This window comes from Cynocephalus volans, chromosome 17 (genome assembly GCF_027409185.1).
Source record: "Cynocephalus volans isolate mCynVol1 chromosome 17, mCynVol1.pri, whole genome shotgun sequence".
In the NCBI taxonomy this organism is placed as follows: Eukaryota; Metazoa; Chordata; class Mammalia; order Dermoptera; family Cynocephalidae; genus Cynocephalus; species Cynocephalus volans.
The window spans coordinates 31229652-31251466 of record NC_084476.1 but is presented as its reverse complement, the minus strand read 5'-3'; the positions used below and the strand labels follow the sequence as shown (position 1 = coordinate 31251466).

The 21815-nt window shown below is 42.1% G+C and overlaps 1 protein-coding gene across 2 annotated transcripts in view; it reads right to left on the bottom strand.

The window, feature by feature from the left end:
• The window catches only part of ABCA1 (ATP binding cassette subfamily A member 1), a 128961-nt gene that overhangs the window by 10989 nt on the left and 96157 nt on the right, over positions 1-21815 (bottom strand). For both annotated transcript variants that reach the window (XM_063081514.1, XM_063081515.1), the window contains 18 exons: positions 21256-21476; positions 19970-20042; positions 18844-19046; positions 17665-17713; positions 17352-17465; positions 16051-16199; positions 14230-14354; positions 12579-12677; positions 11100-11289; positions 10089-10183; positions 9042-9074; positions 7801-7906; positions 6832-6906; positions 6135-6304; positions 4687-4864; positions 2599-2714; positions 2347-2491; positions 680-803 (listed from right to left, as the gene is read on the bottom strand). In XM_063081514.1, the coding sequence (XP_062937584.1) occupies positions 680-803; positions 2347-2491; positions 2599-2714; positions 4687-4864; positions 6135-6304; positions 6832-6906; positions 7801-7906; positions 9042-9074; positions 10089-10183; positions 11100-11289; positions 12579-12677; positions 14230-14354; positions 16051-16199; positions 17352-17465; positions 17665-17713; positions 18844-19046; positions 19970-20042; positions 21256-21476 (2265 nt within the window). The remainder of the gene's footprint in view (positions 1-679; positions 804-2346; positions 2492-2598; positions 2715-4686; positions 4865-6134; positions 6305-6831; positions 6907-7800; positions 7907-9041; positions 9075-10088; positions 10184-11099; positions 11290-12578; positions 12678-14229; positions 14355-16050; positions 16200-17351; positions 17466-17664; positions 17714-18843; positions 19047-19969; positions 20043-21255; positions 21477-21815) is intronic.

Genomic DNA, 21815 nt, shown 5'->3' with positions numbered 1-21815 from the left:
CTGCACTTTTAAAGGATACCCCTTTCAGTAGCATATAATGTAACCCAGTGACTCAATTAAATCACAGTTTTATGTAAATATTCCTTAAATTTCTTATACATCTCCTTTGTACCTCCTTATACATCTCCTTTATACCTCCAAATTGAAAAAATTCCCTCTTCTGTGTTCCTTAAATAACATGGCCCATTAACTATATCCAGTGGATGAATGACAGTCACATAGCCACATGAGAAATATTTTTAACTACTCTAAAGGTAGAAAGAGCTGCAGTAAATTATCTTTTATAGACTATGTAAAAGGCAATATATGACCACATATGCAGGACCATGATTTGCCAAAGTTTGCATCTTTCCTTCTGATTCTTTGGCCTGTATCTAATTCCTAACACTGTAGTTTTACTTTTCCAATGATTCTGATGAACCCAAACAATGGCATTCTAATCAAATGCCAACTTTCTCACCTCCAAAATTGCCCTCTCACATCTCAATGCTATCAGAGGCACAGACAAAGAGTGTGTCACAAGACCCATGCCACAACCAGCTGCACTGGCATGAGCCCTATCAGTGGGGTGAGGGAACATCCTGGGCCCAGCCACCAGATTCTTCCAAAACAAGGGGTACCAAAGCTCATGCACACTATCATCTCCACTAAAGCCTCCTGCAACCACTGCTTCACTCACCAAACCTTTCCAGAGCATCAGCCATTGCCTGGTTTTTCACCATATCAATAAGCCCTCGTCCCAGGCAAAAATGTGGGAAGATCAAGAACACAGACTTTAGTATATCATTGATGTTATTCAGTTTCTAAAAAAAAAAAAAAAGAGAGAGAGATTCAATATCATTCACAGTTTAGGCTAAAAATTTATCAAAGTCTGAAATATGGGAGTAAAGAAAAAATTTGATTCACTAGGGACAAACTGAACCTTTGAATTCAGATACCAATAAATAGCAGCAGGCATAGCTGATAATATATAACATAATAACACTGTGTTCTTTAGAAAATTTGGACTAACGCTATGAGTATGGAGAAATAAGAAAGTTGAGAAACATAGCTATGTTTAATCAAAAGCAAATCCATAACAAAATATTTGCTTAACATTTCAAAAGCAAATTGTTCGTGTCTGCATCAATATTTAAGTTTTAGGATTTTGCTGGAATTTTAGAAATTCTTCTTGAATGCATAAGTACTTATTACAACCCACAAGGCAACAATGGCCAAATATCCAGCAAGTGAGTATGGAGCTATATGCTATATGCACTGTCCTAGGGTGTGGAAGAGGCAAGAGTCAGTAAGAAACAGTCTCCACTCTGAGGAAGAGAAACAAAGAGGAAATTACTACGTAAGTGGATATGTGTTGTACTACAGGCATGAACTGAGGGCTCTGAGATACATTGAAAGGGGAAAGCACCTTCTACAGGGCAGGTAAGGAAAGCTTCACATATGAGCTAAGTCTTGAAGGTTAAGGGAGATAATACCAGACCCTGTGATAGAAGAATGGCATTTCAAGCCAGTCAGTCCTTCAGGAGTGTGGAGGGCTTAAGGGGCAACTTGGCTGAAGCTTACAGGGTACTGGGAAGGGGTGTGGTGGGACTGGCCAGGAGGAGTTGTGCACCTGTGAAGGCCTATGTGCTAAGCTAAGGTGTTTGGACAAAGGCAGTGACAATAGGCATGGAGAGAGAGCCTTGTTTAAGAGATCTGTAACCAGAAGAACTGAAGACAAGACCAGCTGAATGTGGGGAAAAAGCATCAGCAAAGCATCTAGGATGACTCTGGCAGAGCCAGTGGATAGTAATGCCACCGAGTATGACAGGAATGGCAAGAGAAATATTAGGTTCTGAGGGGAAAGATGATTAAGACATGTCCAGTTTGGGGTATCTATAAAATATCTAAATGAAGCCATCCACTAGGCAAGTGAAAATTTAAGACTAGAGTTCAAAGGAACAACCAAGGCTAAAGGCAGATAACAATAAAAGACTCTCAGATAACTGTAAAAGACTCTAAGAGAGGTGGTGATAAAAGCTTTGGGATGGAATGGCATCACCAAGAGATGGTGTCTAAAGTGGAACGCAAAGGTGGCAGAGGACTGGGTCTTGGAAAAAGCAACACAGAAACAGAAAGTAAAAAAGAAAACCTGTCAAAAGGAAATGAAAGGCTTGACCAGAGAAATACAAAGCACAGCAGGAGAGAAAGATGCTGTGGGGACCCAGGAAAGATAATCTAAAAAAGGACTGAGCAGTCGGCAGTGTCAATATCTCAGCTAGATAGAATAAGATCATAATTAAACACTGTCCTCTGGCTCCCAGACATGCTCCTCCCAGCAGGTGGTGTTCTTTCTGTAGAACTCACATTGTTGGTAAAAAGCTCCAGCACAAAAGTGGCCACACTGCCATTAATGCCGATGAAGAGGTTTATGCTGGTGAGCACCACGTAGGCTGTGCTGGGGATCTTGAACACGAAGGAGGCTGGGTACATGAGAGGTGTGATTGACCACCTGGTGAGGCACAGAGATAAATGTCCACTGGAGGCCCTGCCCTCCCTGATATTGGGCACCATATGCCTTACCCATCGTGAGATTCTCCCCACCCAGAGGTGCCTTACCCATACAGCAAAAGTAGAAGGGCTAGCACAGGCAGGTTGGTGGAAGACACATACGACTTCTGCTGGAAGCAGATGAAGATGATAATGACCAGAGTGGCAGGGACCACGTAATTGCACTAAAAGTGAAAACAAGGAAATAAAGTTTACCTTTAAGTCAAATATATAACAAATCCCAAGTCTTCAGCATCATCGGACAAGAAAGGGCAGATAAACATATTGGAGAATAACTTTGAATTAATGAAGTCACATAAACTATTAATCAAAATACTGGACAATACATTCTGACAAGCATTTTACACTTGGCTGATTTTATAAACTGCATGCCCTTTCTGTCTTTCCAATAGCTAAACCAAGGTGTCACGCACAGTAAACTTGCTCAACGATGGATTCCTAGGCAGAGTAATTTCAATTTCACAGGCAGCAAATAAGCTCCCATTATTCTTCCCAAAGGTGATTGTGTCTGTTTCCTCATTAATGCTATATTATAGTCTGCCCAAGTTCAATCTCACATGTAATCTATTTATGAGGCAAGCGTTCATAACATGAATGTCAGAATTACTTCCTCACACTGAGAATAATTTAAAGTCTGTTCTGACAGTGTATCAAGCAATAAAATGCAGAAATGAAGACCTGACCATAGGACAATCATGAGAATTCATAGCTGGCACAGCAAAGCACAGGCAGAAAGGTGACAGTGGATTTGTCAGCTGTTAGAAGAATTGCAGCTTCAGACTGTAGGGCTCTGCCTCATTCCCATTCTATTTGACATGTTTATCAACAGCTTGGAAGAAAACATGCTTACAGCAAATTTCAGAGGTGCTAAAGCAGGAGGGACAGATAATACACAAGAAGATAAGCCATGTCCCTGAGTTCCAGGACTCAATCTTTCATCTCTAAATCTCCTATGCCTGGCATAGTCAGATACACAGTGAGCACTCAGTATGTGTTTACTGAGTGAAGTAATTACTGAATCAAGATAAAACAAAAACAAACAAATGGACACTAAACAAGGTATAGTTTAACAGGGATAAATACAAGTTTAGGTTCAAAAAAGTCAGTTGCATCATAGAATGAGGGAGACCCAACTTAATAATCATTTGTGTGAAATAGAGGTTTTAGTTCACCAACAAGTTGCCAATAAGACAGTGCCATTTCCAAAATGCAATACCCTTGCTGCAGTAATGTAAGGGATAAAGATCAACTCCCTCTAGCCTCATAACCATTCAGACCACAGCCTAAACACAAGGATAATTCTGGGCTTTGCTTTTCAAAAGAAACATTAACAATATGGAACATGGCCATAGAGGGACAATTGGATCAGAACAGTGACAAGTCTGAGAGGCTTACTATATTTAGCACAGACATCCTCATCATCTCCACCATCATTGCTCAAATTTATTTTATAATCTCTAAAGCACTGTATATATATCAGCTCATCTAGGGAAGACTTAGGTTAAATTGGCTTCAAATATCCAAGGGACTGTCCAGCGGGAGAAGAATTAGATTTGCTCTCTGTGGCTTATAATTAATGGAAGTTACGAGAAGATATATTTCAACTCCACTTTACGGTAACTAGAACTTCAGAATTTTTTGAAGTGCTCCTTAGTGGTCTAAACAGAAGCAATATATTATGCCCAGCACAAAAAACATATTTGCAATGTATAGATAAGCTGCTCATAAAATATACAGTTTTCAAATGACAGGTGGCTTTCCTGGTAAGGTGAAGAACATCCTGACTCTGGAGTTTTAACCTATTAGAGAAGTTTGAAGCATTGACTTGGAGTTTTGAGTAAGGTCCTTCCATCTCTCTGTTTCTTAAAAAAGTTTTCACTTAGGAAATCAGGTGGTAGTGGCGTTAATTTTAGTCATTGTGGATAGATTTTCCCTTTGATGTGACATCAGCTCTGGTATCCAATGCCATGTTTGGTGTCATGAAAGTGCTCAACTGCCTCTGCCTATTTCCTTTTTCATACATCATCAGCTAGCTAGAACACTTCCCGGGATAGGCAGGGTCTTGTTCTTTCTTATCCATATGGATCCATGGTCCTGATGGAGATTTATAAAGAGGCAGCAGGCCTGTGTCCTTACCATATCCCAGACAAAATTGGAGAGCCAGTAGATGGCAGGCTTCACTCCACTGATGAACTGTAGGTGCTTCGCTTTGCTGACCCGCTCCTGGATCAGGAACACCACAAAGCTGGCCGGGACGAAGGACATCGCAAAGATGACACAGATGGACACAAGGACGTCCACCGATGTGGTCATCCTGGAAAGAAAAAGGCAGTGAGGATCGGAGGACTCTTTGATGCAGTTGGGGACTCAATCAATGAGGACACACACACACACACATACACACACACAAACACAAATATCCAAGGCACAGCCCAGGGAAAAACATCTGTTCACCAGATGCATTTATCTAGTGTTAAAGATGATTGCTTACAAGTTAAAAAAAAAAAAAAAAAAAAAACTGACAATCCAAATGCAAAACTGCAAAACTGATTTTACTGAGGTCAAAAAGAGTCCACTGCTCTAATAAAACTAATGAAGGAAGTCTGAGAGTGGCCTAATGCTGTTCACTTTGGTCCATTGTTCTTGACCTTGTAAGAGCAGTAAGTTGCAAATTTTCACACACAGAGGACTAGTGTGGCTTGAAAACTGAATAAGAGCAGAAATATTAGTGTGCAATTACTGAATAAGTTAATTTTTTCTGGCTGTAAGTAAATTTGAAAGAAACAACATGTAGCCTATCAATCTAACAAAAATTTTATCAGACTCTTATTATATGAAGAACAGTCTTATAAGCCCATTACACAGGATCTCAGTATAAAGATTCTAGTGTCCTATAATGATATTCTACCAGAGCCAAGCAGAAACAATAACTGTGCCATGTTCTCTTATATACAGGAAAGGGATCTAACATGTTTTGAATAGTGACTCTGTGCTTGAGAATTTACATGAATTGCCTCATTTAACACCACACATCTACAAAGTTTAGAGACCAGCTTCAAACCCAGATCTCTATGATTCCAAATGCTGTATCATACTGGCTTTAAACTTCACACACACACACACACACACACACACACACACACACACACACACACACCTTAATTCAAGAATTTAAAGACAAAAGCTAATAGCATATTTCACCAAGTTTAAAGCAGTGATTTTAAAACAAATGAAATAAGGTTTTTATTAAACATTTGTATTAATGCTGAGATAAATTATTTTAGGATTTTATTGACCATTTTTTAACTCGCTTTATATGAATTCACTAAATGTAGTGATTTTTACATATCTGTGTCATTTCTCTTCTGCATGGCAAGAAGCCCTGCCAGCCAATTTATAAACTGGTCATTTCTGCTCAGAGCTTGGATCAAGCCAGACATACCATGATGTAACTGTCTCTGCAACTGTTACTCTACAACCAGCTTCAAGTTTCCTTCCCCTGCTCCATGACTCCCCAATACCTTCTCTTTTCCTCTCTCCCCCACTGCCCAGCCACTCATCTATTCAGACACAGCTATACTTACAGAGCCACCTCTGAGAGCTGCTGCTTGGTGAGATTCAGGGGGTGATTGAAAGCAGTAATCCCATAGTGGCTAGGATTTTCTCCCTTCTGCAGGTTGGCCCGGAGAATGGCATTGTTGATGACGTTCAGGAAAGAGCTGATGGCATGCCAGCCCTTGTTATTGAACCACACCTGAAATAAAACATACCAGGTACATAAGGTAATGCCCCCAAACCCAGCTCTGAAAAGTAGGTATGCACATACAGCATGCACACAAACGTCAAAAGAAATTACAGTCACATACCAAGACAAAACAGTACAGTCAGAGAACATGGCAAAATAACAATAGCACACAGGATATACTGACCACTAACCATGTGGCCAGGCACTGTGCTGAAGACATTATATCTTCAACTCATTTAATTCTCACAACAGTTTGGAGATAGCTATAATTACTGTCCCCATTTCCACAGAAGTGGAAACTGAGGTTGGGGGGGGGGGTTAAGTAACTTAGTCACGATCACTATGGTTCACCTGGTATGTCTGGTGACAGATCAAATTTTCTTAATCACGATACTATACTGCCTCACTGATAACGTTAAGTTTGCTCTTTTCTGTCATGAATACCCCTATTTACTTTACCATGAGCTAGAAGTAATTCAGGGTACATAAGGGTTATTGCTCACCAAGAAGCTACTAGAGCATAAACAGTGATTTACCTTGACGTTATTTTTGGTGTCCAGTCCTGTCATAAATCTTCCCAAGCTGTTGAGAAATCGATCTGCAGAACCATCCTGTAAACAACAGAAACCTGCCTCAGGTGTGGATTGTTCTCACAGGTAAGGGCAACAGTAAGTCTGGAATCTGTGGACAACAGGACAACCCTGTCTTCCCAAAAGCAATAACACTACTACCTCCTTTACTGAAATTAAATTTGTAGCCATTAAACGAATGGCTCCTGTGAACCAAGTGACCCAAAATTCACAGCACGAATGTTTTGCTATGATGCCACACATCTTGAAAGAATCACGGAGAAATCCCATGACTCAAAGTCCCAAAGCTCTAATGTCTGGCTATAACTGGGTAATGAGGATTCTTTAGAGTGTTCCCCTGGCATCATCCCAAAGCCACAACCACACTCTATGTGCAGATGTGTCAAACACGTGGGCCTGTGCTTCAAAAGCAGAGCTACAGACTGTAGGGCTATCACTGCTATCCAGGATCCTAGAGTCCATGTCATCTGATGGCCTCGATTCTCACTTAAAAATGGGAAACTTGAGATATAGAGAAATGCAGTGAGTGCTTATCAGGTCCCGAAGACCAGCCTTCCAGCTTGAAAATGAAAATGATTCATTTCCTGTTTAGCCAGTGATTGTTTTTGAAAAGTATGTTTGAAGCCAATTTTATTTACGCACTGGCCAAATTTACAAACTTAGTTATTCTGAGAGCTTTTAAATCTCTGAATTTGTTTTTGATCTACACATTCAGGCTTTTAAATATACACTGAGTAGTATATTCAGTTGAGTAGTTCAGTTGTGTCTGGCTGGGATCACTACGTGAAGTTGAGGGCTTTGTATTCAAACACGTTCAACACAATAAGCTGCTAGGTGATCAGATTTACCTGCCAACTACACCATGTCCCAGCAGCACTGGGCCCATTTTGACATGTCTCAGGATGGATACTGTACCTTGGCCAGCTTCAAGTGCTTCTTCACTAGCTTGATGGCATTATTAACTTCTCGACTCGGAGGAAGTGCTTGAGAATTACTGACACCCAGGGAAAATCCGCCATACCTAAAAGAACAGCCTGACATTAAAACCTAGACAGTGTGGTGCACAGTATCACTCAGCAGCAGATGCCACATGAGGGCCTACAAGCTTCACTGAGACAGGTTTCCTATACAAAGTTGGGCTAAAATTTTACTCAGTTAAGTTACACCTCGGCCTCCTCTAATGGATTCTGGCAATCTCTTAACCCTCATGGTTCCTGCCTGGTGGGGAGGACCTGGCCTGATTACACAGAGCTAGACATCTGTGACATTGAGGAAAGAATGGCCATTCTTCTCACAGATGCTCCTTCCACCCTGGTGGCTCAGGCCTGAACTTGGCTGTGGAGGCAAGCAGAGGGGAGTCAAGGTGAGTGGTGAGGAACACTGTCCAGCATGGCCTAGGTAAGGCTAACAGACAGGGCTCAGCCCTTTCTAGCACTAGGGCCACTATAGATAGGGGCCTGTGTCTGCTCCGCCCAGAGTTCCAGGGGTCCTGGCCCTTAGGTAGAACCAATAACAGGGACCCTTTGGGGTCCCTGAGGCAGTCACATCAGTTATCTCATTTTCCGTGATATATGGATTCCCTTCAAAGATTCTTCCTTCCTCGTCCCACTTGTTCCTTCAAAACCCAGAAGGACAGTTGTACTGAAAGACAGTGAAAATAGATGGTTTGGATGCCTCTTAATTCCTCCAAGACTTTCCTGGTCCCACGCTAAAGGCCTAAAAGACGGTCCTTGAGTCCCTAGGAACCCCTGGGAACTTGATTTGGGGGGGAAGCATAACTAAGATAGATATTCCCATTACAACATTGTACTTACTTTAAATCCCAAGTGACCCACAAGAGATTTCTGAATCTCCTCAAGGAAATCAGTACACCAAATATTTCAAAGGCCTCTGAAATGGAAGCTGGCACCAAGCAGAGATGCTCTACGCAAAAACTCCAAAGCAAGTCTAGTCTAAATCTGTCTGTACCTCTGTGTTCTCCCCAAGTCCTGCAGGGCCTTTGTCCTGCCCACAGTGAGGTGGCACCCAAGAGTGTGTGAGCACCAAACAATCCTCAAACCAGGAACTTCCTTTGATCCAAGATACTTGCATCAAAATCATCCTCCTGAGCTAGAGGTGCCAGGGAGAACTGAAAGCAAAGAAAGAGATCAACTTACCTAAACTCATTCACCCAGATCTTGTTCTTTAAGCTGCAGAGAGTAAAGACAAAGAAATCAAAAATCAGTTCAAAGAAAGCATTTGTCCTATTCCTGATGATGCAGGAAGAGTAAGTATCTATCTGAAGATACAAGAAAGGGACAGAAATAATCATGTGATCACCCTGGTGTTGTAGAGTTGTGCCAATGGAAAGAAGGCCATTCTTAGCACATCTTTTATTCTCTCCATCTTAAAAACCTTATTATTTATATCAGAATCATACCTTGGATTAAACCAACTTTAAAACCACCTTATAGACCAACATGTGACTGAACTAGAAGCCTTTTCAATTCAAAGTAATACTTCAACTGTGGATAACATATGAAGAGGTCATATGTCTCCTTCTTGGAAACTTGTGGTCATTATCATTCCAGCATACTCTCATTGTTTAAAGTCACTGAGAACTCCTAACTCAGAGACCCCAACTGACCAAGCTGATGGGAAGGAAACCAGAACAAACATTTCCTGAGCAGCAACTAAGCGTTTGACACTATGCTGCCTTGCCCCAGGAAGCTACAAGGTTCTTCCAAAGCTCCATAGCCAAAACCGGCTGCTAAGTCTTCCCAGGGCTCTCTTCACAACATCATATGTTACTGGAGAATCCCTCCGTGGGAGAGAACCCAAGCTACTTTACATATATCCTTTCATCCAGTCCTCACAACAAACTTATAAGACCAACATTAATATCACATTTTATGCAAAATAAGTCTTTAAAATGATAACTTGTTGCCCCTGATCAAGCAGCTAGTAAGAGGCAGAATTCAAATTTAAATACAGATTTATTTTTATTCCAGACCAGGCTACCTCAATCTTTAACCTGACAACTGAATGTTCACGATACCTCTCATCAGCTTTTCTAGTTTGGGAGAATGAGTATTCTAAACTTCCAATAGACACAATCAGGGTCTATTCAATGTTTCCCCCACTACTCCTGTCTACTATTTGTAGGCCTTTAATTCCTCTAATCAGTAATGACAAAGCAGGGGCCAAGGTTAGTATATAGTCACCTTTTGGCTATGATCTGCACATATGTCTTCACCAGATAATCTGAAATGTTTCTTCCTGTCAGGTTCTGAAGGATGTCTGCAGTGTTCTGTTTTCTCTGTGATCACATAAAAAGCAAGCACATGGGTCTTCATAAACAAGAACTGGGGCAGAAAACAGATCAAGAACTACAGTGACTTAAGTCCCTCTGACATGTACCACTGTGTGACCAGAACCCTGACCACAGGGCCCAGGCACTGCCCTTAGCCAACCACCACCAATACCTGGTTCATTCTGTCTTCGGCACTGGTTATTTACTTATGCCAAGGCCAAGGTCTTCCTATTATTCTGAATATCTGAACAGTAAACATTGAGATCTGATTCCTCATAAGCACAACATATTTTCAGGGAGTACATCATTAACTATGCCTAATGGATTCTTCATTCACTGGAGTTATACTGATGACTAGATTAGCTGTTATTTTAAAATAAGACAGGTAACCAGAACTTCTTTTAGTTCTCATACCCATTTAAAATTGTTTGTCCTCGCCCTATAATCTGGATGCTTATAAAGCTACAGAGAGCTATCACAAGCAAGCCTTTTCTTGAAATTCTTCTCAGAAAAAAAATGGCTCAGAACTTCTTCCGAAACTCAGAGTCTCAGAGAATGTCAGAGTTGACAAGATCCACAGTTTTCTGGTCCAGCCTCCCTATGTCAGAAGTAAGGAAACAGACCTGAGGTGTTAAAGTGGTCTGTCAAAGGCCAACAGCTCATTTGTGGCAGAGCCAGATATGGAAGGTGGGCTTGTCACAGGCTGTCCTGTGGCACCACCGTGAGACAGGCAACAGATAGGCACAATGTGGTCCAAACGTCCCCTCTCAAAACTCACATGCTTTTCCCTATGACAAGAAGTAAGGTCAAGACTGAAATAAACCCTCCTGACATGATATCTCATTCATTCCTGCACCCAAGCAGAAGCTACCAGCCCACTCTGTGCCCCCATCTGCTCAGTCATACCCTCAGAGTGACTCACTTGTGGAGGAGGCAGTCCTCCTGCCCCCAGGGGACACACGGGTAGCATCTTCTTGATTTTGTCATTGCTACACTGACAGGCGGGTGAGGGGTTCTCCATCGTCCAGTTTCCATTTTGGAAGAAGTCCATGATGGTCTGGGGAACTTGGGAAGTGGTCCATTCCTCCTCCCCCACCAAGCAGGGCATGCCTCTGCAAAGAGAGGACATCAAGGGTAGGCTCATTTAGAAGAGTCTGTCACCTCAGGAGTTGCAAGGTCATATTTTAACCACAACTTGCATCTATCCTGCACCATCTGGAAAAGATGAGCATGATCTCATTTGACTGTTTGATCCCTCAGAGCCTTGTAAGCTGTGATATTTGATAGATAAGGAAAATGGAACACAAAGAGGCCCTAATTGTTCATATACTGAACTCTATTCAATACAATCCTCCAGCATTTGTCCAAACAGCCAATATTCATTGAGCATCTACTGTGTGCCAGACACTGTTCTGCATATTTGAGAGTCTGGAGTGGACAAAATAAAATCCCTGCCTCCGTGCCCATGGAGGAGTTAGACATAAATAAATAGTTAAACAATGTAATCTTAGATGGCCAAAAATGAAGCAAAATAAGGAGAGAGTGACAAGAGAGAATGGACCTCCTAGAGAGATGATACTTCAGCCAAAACATAAATGACTAGAGAGAACAAGCTAGGCAAATATTTTGGGAAAAATAACATTCCAAGCAGAAGCAGTGCAAAGTGCAGGTATAAGGGCCCTGAGAAGAAATGAGTTTCCATATTCTAAGAACAACAGAAAGGCAGCCTGGCTGCTTTTCTTCAGGGATCACCATCTGTGATTTAACAACTTCAGCTGCAAATTCTGCCTGAGCCTGGAACTTGAACCTGCCCCTCTCCATTGTTTACCGCATGATCTCCTGTCTTACCTTCCCCTACACATGCTTAGAGGTGGAGGGTATTTCTCTGAATTTATTTATCCACTGCCCACTTTTCGGAGAAGGCTTTTGAAGGAAAGTATGATACAAATACATGATTCTAAAAGAAGAGTGTCCATTTTTATAAAAATTAGTATGTCATCTTTTCAGGCTGATAAAGTAAAGAAGCTGAAAAGCAAACTTGCAAATTATACATAATGGCAGCCTATCGATGCACTCAGGAACAGGAGTTAGAGAGAAGAAGAGAAGGGAAAAGCATTTGGTCAGTAAGTATAAAGTGCTATTGAAATTAAATATTAATGTTCTAAAGCAGTAAACAAACGTCTGTAATGATGTGCTTTGCAGGATTTTAGAAGACTCCCAAATGTTTGTTCCTAGATGGTCTGATTAGATTCTACATTGGCTTTTTTAAATTAAAAAAATAATGACTCAAAGAGCAAATGAAGGTAGTCACATGTGGCATGCAGCTGATAAATGCAGTGTATTAGAAATCAAGCCAGGTGACAAGCACAGGAAGCCAGCTTACAGCTAAAGTGACACTCACGGGATTGGGTTTCCATCCATACATCGGGTCCCAAAGCCAGGCTCTTTGATGAGTGCATTCAAGAGTTCCTGGGTGCCCATGTCCTCAGGAGCATCATTACTGTGGGTACACGAGAGGCAGCCAGCTCAGTAATTCATTCCAATCAGGAATCAGGATATAGAAAAGTTCTCCTAAATTAAACATTTTATGAAGCACTTCCTGTGTGACAGACTCTTTAAACAGAAATGAAAACAACACAGAACCCACCTACAAGGAGCTCAGACTCTGGCCGTATATCTGGTATTAGTCTAATATACAGCACTCTTAGGTGGAGCTTGTGTAAATATGTTATATGTAGGAAGGCGTGTATGTATTTGTGTGCATGTATACATATATATACAAAGGTGTGTATGTGTGTACATATACATACACGCATATACACACATACACATTTACATATGTATTTTGATTTGAAGTAAAACTCACTAAGTATCAGTATTTCAAAAGTACTTCCACAATTATCTACTTGGCACAGACAACCAGGTTTTTCCAAGAAAAGGCAGGCGGATTTTACTAAGTGTATACATGGGCAACTAGAAAGCATTAAAATAATGGGCACAGGTCATAAACACAGGCCATGTTCTACAGCTGTGGGGAATACAGTCAGCAGCTGGGAAAGCAAAGAATAGAGTAAACATGAACTATATAAGAAGAAAACACAGGGTTAGAGAAAATTCACATGTTTATATAGACAGTTGACCCTTGAACAACATGGGTTTGAAATGTGCAGGGCCACTTATATGAAGATTTTTTTCAGTAAATATATCAGAAGATTTTTGGTTAGGTATGTCATAAATGCAAACAGTTAAGCAGCCTAACCTAACAATAGTCTATTAGTAGATAAGTAGTAAATTTTTGGAGATCCAAAAGCTATACACAGACTTTCAGCTGCATAGGGGTTCAGCCCCTCGACCCCTGCCTTGTTCAAGGGTCAACTGTATTGCCTTTTATTTTTTGAAAGGTTTCTTTTTGTATCACTGATACACTTCCCTCATCTACAGGTCTACAGATCCTACAGGACTGAACAAAAGCCAAACAAAATCCAGACGTTCCTTTGTCTATTTGTTTGACATACTGGATTGTTATAGAGTAAGGGGTATTCTTACCCAAAGAACAAAAGCTAGCTAATATCCCAAACTTAAAAGAATAGGTAATAATTATATGAATTGTATCGTGCAGAAAACAAGAAACTGGAGGTCCTATGCTTTGACAGTGTATGGAAGCCCTGTAACTCCATTACAAAATTAAAACATGTTCCTAAAATTCCAAATATTTTATAACTTAATCACAGATTTTGGCAAGAGTAGATTATTATACTTAAGACACTTACGGCTTTTCCTCACAACAACAGCATAAAGAGGAGAGGGGCTGAAATGTGCAACAGACAACTGGCCTACTAGGTCAGGGTTAGCTCAGTGCTGTTCTTTGTATGCAATATTAGCTTGTATAGGGGTCTGAGCCACAGGTGATAAAATCCATTCCCCACCCCCCACCCCCCAAAATCCATTCCACTGTGTAATTCTGGAGTCCATTCCCTTGGCTCCTCAGCATAGTAAACACCCTTGGTCTGCTTGAACCCCTCTCTCCTGGGACCCAGAAAACAAACACATACCTGACAAATGTGTATTGCTCATTATACATCCAGGGCTGAAGTTCCAGGCTGGGGTACTTGCCAAAGGGTGGCACAATCAGGCTGAACACCAGAGCAATGCAGACAAACACAGCTGGCAGGACGATCTATAACCAGGCAGTAAAGGGGAAAGGAGAGACGGCAGGAAAAGGACGACTGTTAGAAAAAGGGCCAAGGGGCAAGCCCCTACCGGTCCGGCCAGCTTCCAGACCAGTCAGCACAGGAATAAAGAGTAGGAGCCCAGAACTGAGCTCCATCAAGGCATTCCTGACAGCTGGGAAGCCATAGAGCCTGAAAACTAGACCTCTTTGAAGAAAGCAGCACAAGGCCAGAGGCTATGGCACCTAGCAGAGGCATTAAGATGGGAACTTGACAGAGTAAACCGTGATCAAGGTCAGGGTGACTCAGAATGTTGGGTCCTGCCCTTCTTCTCCCACAAGACTGAGTAAGACCACACTGGGCCAATACGCCCAGGACGAGGAGCCAGAAGACGTGGATCCTGGTTCTGACTCTAGTACAAGTGTATGCATGTTAAGTTATTTCCCCCTCTGGCCTTCAGTTTTCTCATTTTAATCTGGTGACTGGGAACAGATGACCCTTTCAGATCCCACACTTCTACAGCAGTGGCTCCAATCAGAGGCCACCACAGTCACTGTCTCCTGTGATTGCCTCAGAAAGTATAATTATCTAAATCTTCCTTGAACCTCAAACTTTCCACCATATCTTCTCCAAAAAAATGACTTGTGCATACTTTAGAAGTAAACCCAAAGCTCCTTCCATTCATTGCTGAGAAATTTATCCTTTAAAAACTTAAAAGATTCAAATGATGCTTCTGGTTCTAGTATTCTGGGGTTTCAATGCAGAAAATTCTCATTGAGTGAATAATTCTATGGGAAAATACTGTAATGAGAATTATTTCACTTAATTATCATTACTACCTTCTTTTGTTATTATTTGTGGTGGTGTTATCATTATCCCCATCAACAAACAAGTAAGTAAGCATAAGAGAGACTAAGTAACTTCCCTAAGGTCACACAGCCAATAAATAATTCAAATCTAGGTCTGTATATTCCAAACTCCTATTCTTAGCATTACCCACACAGTCTGTAGGGGAAACTCTCTGCAGACCACTTCTCTATATTTCTTGATTTTATTTATTTATTTATTTATTTATTTATTTTTATTTCTTCATTTTATACAGTGAAATAATTTTAATCCTTCTACCCGAGCAAGTTAGCATTCAAATACTGACATGCAGACAATAATGTAATGAATCTTCTATATTGGCTAATTATATTCTGATCTCTCTGGCTATCTTTTCTATCAGTTTGAGTTAAACATCAACTTTGAGAAAAACCAAGTTTCTAATAAGTTCACATATCAAGTACATCTGGGTATAACATTTCTCATGTTACGAAAGTTGAACGTGCAAACCAGTTTATCTAAACTTTATCCTTTTTATGCTTTCCTCTAAAATAAAAGTAACATACACAAAACAAATACAAAACTAAATACTTACTAATGTCAGCCCCCTTTTAAGCACTCAGTCATTTTCATCCTCGTGACAACCCTATGTCATAGGTACTATTGTTATCCACATTTTACAGATGAGGAGATCGAGGCACAGAGAAGTAACTTGCCAGTAGATGCACATGTGGCAAGAAGCAGCACTGGTATTGAAACACAGAAAATCTGGCTCCAGCATGTCTATCTTCTTCACAGTGCTGTCCTGCCTTCACTGGTCAGACAGCTTGCAGCCCACCCATGAAGCCAGAGTCTCCGGCCTGGAACAGCACATCTCACCTGAGCAAAAAATCCTTTCCGACTCCGTCTAGCAATCAGCAGCCTCTTCCACAAAAGGGCCACAAACTGTTGCTGTGTGAGTTTCCAGCCCTTCACCTGGTAGGAGCCTTTGCCATCCATCCCACTGAGAAGGTCTGTCTCTCTGGATTCTGCAAGAAGACAACACTGAAGGTCACCTGTTATCAAGTATTTTTGACATCACTGTGCTTCCTTCCTCTGCTATTATCAGTAACCATCTTGGGGGCTTGCATTGGAAGCTAAAAGTATCTCAGAAGTAAAGGGCTTTCATGATAAATTTATGACCAAGGAAAAGTTAGGACTCAAAATGTCCAACAATAGCAGTCTTTGCCTTTCAGTCCATGTCTGATGAGTACAGAAAATGAAGCTGTCTTGAGACAGCAGAAGAGATGCATTCACAAATAACTAGGTGTTACAGAAAATCATTCAGATGAATCAAGTTATCAATTTCTTATATTCTATGAAACAAGCCATGTATGTAGGCTGTCATACTTGAGAACATACAATGGCAATTAGTCTCCCATTTATTACATTTTTGGTAAAAGCGGACACATTTCAAATGATCTAAGTACTGATGATATATAAAGTCAGGGAGAACTTAGGAGCCACATACTCATGTGACCAGAGACTGGGAGAACCAGAAAGTTTTCTGTTCCAGAAAAAATTGTATAGAAATCCTTACCTTAAACTAATGATTTTTAACTGAAGTGCTTTGGCATCTTTATCAATATTTGTTTGATTTCTTACCTCCCCTCTCCATCTCAGTCAAACACACAAGGACACACTCATCCAAAATATCTAAGTCTAAGAGTACAATTAACTCTGAAAGCAAATTCCCCTTTATCTTTCAAAATCATTCAATCATATCAATAGATATTCAATGAACATTTATTCAACAATTAAAAGCCTAATGTACATTCGGATCCCTGTACCAGCCAGCTGCCAAAAAAAAAAGAAAAAAACCCTAATATATCTAAGAAACTGGGATGCTACAGAAAAGATAATAAATAAATGGGTTCAGAAGATTGGGGCATCATGTTTTTATGTGTATCTTGAGAGAAAGATCTCAGCTAATTAAAGGAAGTAATGAGGATGGGCTCTTTCAGGTCTGACCTTATATAGAACACTGGAAAAGGAAAAGAGGCTTTTCTTGTTTTCTTACTTTCCTTTGGCCATGTGGGGATCTATCATCTTGGCTAAAAGCCATCAGAAGAAAAGAGCTGAGAAGAACATGAGAGAAATTCATGTTCATACCATATAACACAGAACTTGCCCAAACTGACCTGGGTCTATGTCAGAATCATTTGGATCAACAGCATCGTCCTCAGTGAATGGGCGAAGGCAGCTCTGCTTGTCTCCAAAGGCCCGTCTCTTTCGTCTTGCTGGCAAGGTACCATCTGAAGGCAAAAGAAAAGAGTCCCACATTTTATTTTATTTTATTTGTAAGAAAACAAGCCTTCCACATCTTTAACAAACCTATACACTAAAAATGAAAATACATTAGACAATTCAAAGGGAAGGTACAGCACCAGTGAGCTAAGACAGCCTGCAGGAGGCACTATCCAAAGTGTCTGCAGCCCCCCTCAAGAGGGTTACCTGAGGTCTCAGTATCCACCCCACTCTCTTCAGCCACTTTGAGGAATATCTGGAAAAAAAATAAGAACAGGTAAGAACATCATAAGCACCAGCATTATGAGAGTAGCCACCATGGCCATGATCACTACATTACTGAATGGCATGTTAGCCCCTTAAGACAAAGAACATAGAAGCCACATTGATTAATAACACTGTGTCAGAGTCACTTGGGAGAGAAGCTGTTTTTGCCAGAGAACATTTCCTCAGTGGTGAGAGCTATCAATCCAATCATTTTCAAATTAAGGTTACAGCATTAGAGCACTGCAGCAGAAGAAATTTGTTCTAAATCTACAAAGAACGAATCAAGTGTAATCTCTCAGGTCTGTGGCCCCAAATTTTGAGTAGGCTAGCACTGTGGTAAGTTATCCAAGACAGAATGTTCAGGAGGAGATGGGCTTCCCATCACTAGAAATATTATGGCAATATTCAAACATCAGAGGAGAATCTGAATGAGATCAATGATTTCCAAACTCTAGTCGACAGACCACTGCACAGGAAGCATGCGATTAAAGTATAGACTTCAAGGCTTCACCTCCAGAAATTCTTGTTCAAAGGCCCTGGAGCTGAGCTTTGGAATTTTTATTATCAGTAACATCCCCATATGATCCTGCTGCACAGTCAGGGGACCACTGGGCCAGACAACTTTTTAATCCCTTCCATCCCTCAAGGTATGTGAAGTATCTCTAAAAGGAGGCATTGCTACATGGTAAAGGACATGAGCTTTGAAGCCCAAAACCCCTAATTCTGAATCCCAGCTCAGCATCCCTGAGTATCAATGTTTTCATCTTGTTATAGGGATTAAATGAGGTTACAATGATTTAAAACACACACCCACACACACCCCAAGCTCGGCACCTGGCACAAGGAGATCATCCAAAAATGTTAGTCATTCCCTATGCATGGGAGTCCAGTTGACACCTGGCCATGACACAGCCACACCAGGGAACAATGCTAATACTTCTTTCCTGCTGTCTCCCACTATGATCTTAAATGGTTAACTGGAGCCAACAATGCCCAAATATCAACAACCTGAAAGCTCAATGACCAACTCCACGGTAATCCTGTTCCCAATGTAGGCTTCCCAGATAGCACTGGGATTGTTGGTGCTGCTCTGCTCTAACAGTCAGCCACTTAACTTACTTCTTCTAGGGTGGTCTCTGAGATGCCGTAACTGGAGATGCCCAGGTCTGAGAGCCGGTCGTCAATCTCATGGAAGAGTTCCACAAAGGCCCCCTCCTTCGCAGCCTCATACGGCAGCACGTAGGTCAGCTCGTGCCCAATGTCCTCCACCAGTCGGGCTTCAGACACATGCTTCCTGATGAGGTTGGAGATAGCAGAGACATCTGGGGGGACCAGAGCACAGAGACAGCTCAGTCAGTTCATACGTCCACAGTAAGGGCCAGCCTGCCCTCACCTTCTCTCTTTCCCTGCTCCTCAGAAACCTACCACTCCTGTGCCACACCTGTCCCAGATGCTTCAGTCACACCACAAGTTCGTCTCTGGCCTGAGAATTCCAGGGAGGCAAGGACTATGTCTTATCTGCCTTTGATCACCAAAGCCAGGCACACTGTAGGTACTCAATGCAAGATGGGTGGGTGACTTTCTGAGGTTGAAAGCCTGGTGTCTACTGCCTAACTTCTAGGATTCTCCAGTGGAAAACTTGAGTAAAGGAACCTTATAGGATTATTCACCCTTCCCTACAAACTTTTAAAGGAGGTTCCCTCTAGTGGAGGCACTCCCTCCCTCAACGGAAGGTTAACAGAAATCTTCCTGGGAAAAGCCAACTGTTACACCTGGACAAAGATGACCAGGGTCAAGATTCCTGTTCCATATATGCTACTGATGACACTGGCTTCCCACACACATGCCTGAGGAAAACTTGGAAGTCTGTTTTTGATCTCCTGGGCTCTCACCCTCCTTATACCCTGAGCTAAAATCCCTCGCCAGTGGCTTAACTCTCAGTTCCTCACCCCTGGTCTCCAGTGGCCAGCTAGATTCACTCCCCTATGGGATTCCCCAACCCCTAGTCATCTCAGCTCTCTGGGATACTGCCCTGCCAGCTCCCAGCCCAAGCCCCAGATTCCCCAGCAAGCATTAGGCCAACCCGCCACCATGCTGCACCCGCTCCCACAGCCGCCCAGCCACAGCCCAGCAGCAAACCTTGAGTCAGCGCCACCAGCCTCTGCACCTCTCCTCCTCTGCCTCCACTCTGCCCAGCTGGGGGAAGCTCAGGCACCACCTGAATAAGAAACCCCAGAGTCCTTACCGATGGTCAGCGTGTCACTTTCATGGTCACTGCCCAGGCCAGCATCAGAACTGCTCTGAGAAACACTGTCCTCCTGATGGCAAAGAAGGAGGTGAGAATGGGTCAGGGACCAAGCAAAGTATAGCCACCACCACCTTCATCTGGGAGGGCTTCCAAGAAGCCCTACTGTGTGAGAACTTGAGCAAAAAGCTTTTCCTGGGATGTGTGCAACGGGCAGCCATGGCTTGAGAGGCTACTGTTGGACCCGTGTGTGCCATGTGGACATCTTTGCTTCCTGGGGGTGAGAAGTCAGGAGGCACAGCTGCCAACAGAACTGTGACCTGCCAATGAATGCTGCAACCAGGCATTCCCTAACCATCTGAGGCATGGGATTTACCTGGCTACTCGTCTAGTTCAATGCTTCTCAAGCTCTAATGTGTTCAATCACTTGGGGCTCTTGTTAAAAAAATGCCAATTCTGATTCAGTATGTCTGAATCGGGCCCAAGTGGCTGCATTTCTAACAAGTTCCCAAGGATCCTGATGCTGCTGGGTCTCCGACCACACTTGAGTAAGGAGTCTCTAGTTAAAAGGCAAGTAAGTGGACAGGAATTCCAAGGCTGGGATGGAAATGTGTTAGGTGCCACTGACATACCTGGTTACTGGGTTCTGGTCCCACTTCTGTTATATTCCTGCTGGGTGACCTTGAATAAGCTACCAAATCCCTACAAGCCTCACTTCCCTCATCTGGGATAATAATTGTTAATACCTTCTTCCCAGGGTTGCTCTGCACTTTAATTGAGATGATAGATGTAAAAAAAGAAAAAAGTTTATAAATGGTAACAATGCTATGAAAAAATTAACTATTATAATTGTTTTCTTTTATGCCCACAGTCAGTCTTAAGCTTAATAAAGTACTTAATAAATACCTGCTGTTTTGCCGTTTAAAAGTTAAGGTCAATGAGATTTAAAGGTAATGAGCAGGAACGGCAGGATATTTTATAGCCAAGGCACTTACTTCTTGGCAAGTCTCTTTTTCTTTGATCATAAAGTCCTCTAAGGACCTTCTCCATCACTTATTGTGCCTCCACAGGAAAAGGAAATGGGATTCAATAGAACTAGCACAATGGGAACAGAAGTCTTCTTGGCTTTCCATGTACGAGGTATGATGTGATTCCAAAAGGATCATAGAGGAAGAAGATGGTAGCCTCAACATGGCAGAATGGGCAGAGGCAGACAAGCCATTCACGGCCAACAAGCCCTGACTTCCCAGGTCCATCACCAGCCCAGCATCGAGACTGTAGCTCACCTTTTTCAGGTATGACACGGTGCTACTGCTATTTCTGCAGGAACTGAGGGACGATTCCACATCCTTCTTGACCAGTGTCAAGTAGTAGCCTGTTCCCAGCTGATTCTTCAGAAACAGGGAGGAGCCCACACAGCACAGCTTCCCATGGGAAATAATGGCAATCCTGTCCCCCAGGATGTCTGCTTCATCCATGTGGTGTGTGGAGAGAATAATGGTGCGGCCTGCCAGGTACAGACACAAGGACATGGGACAGGTGAGGCCTGTCAGTTCTCATCGGTCATAGCAGCAGAGACTACAGAAATATTAGCAGGGGTAAGCATGGGAGAAAGACCTGGATGCCAGTTTCTCCCTGTGTGGTCATGACCCCTAGAATGACAAAGCTAAAATACAGCTACTACATCCTCATAGAAATAAGAAAAGCAGCATTTACTGGGAGACTTGCTACATGCCAGGCACTGTGCTGGGTGATTTATGTGCATTCTCATTTAACTTAATCCTCTCTGAGGTAAGCACCACTATTATTATAGGTAAGGAAACCAACACAAGTTAAGTGGCTTTCC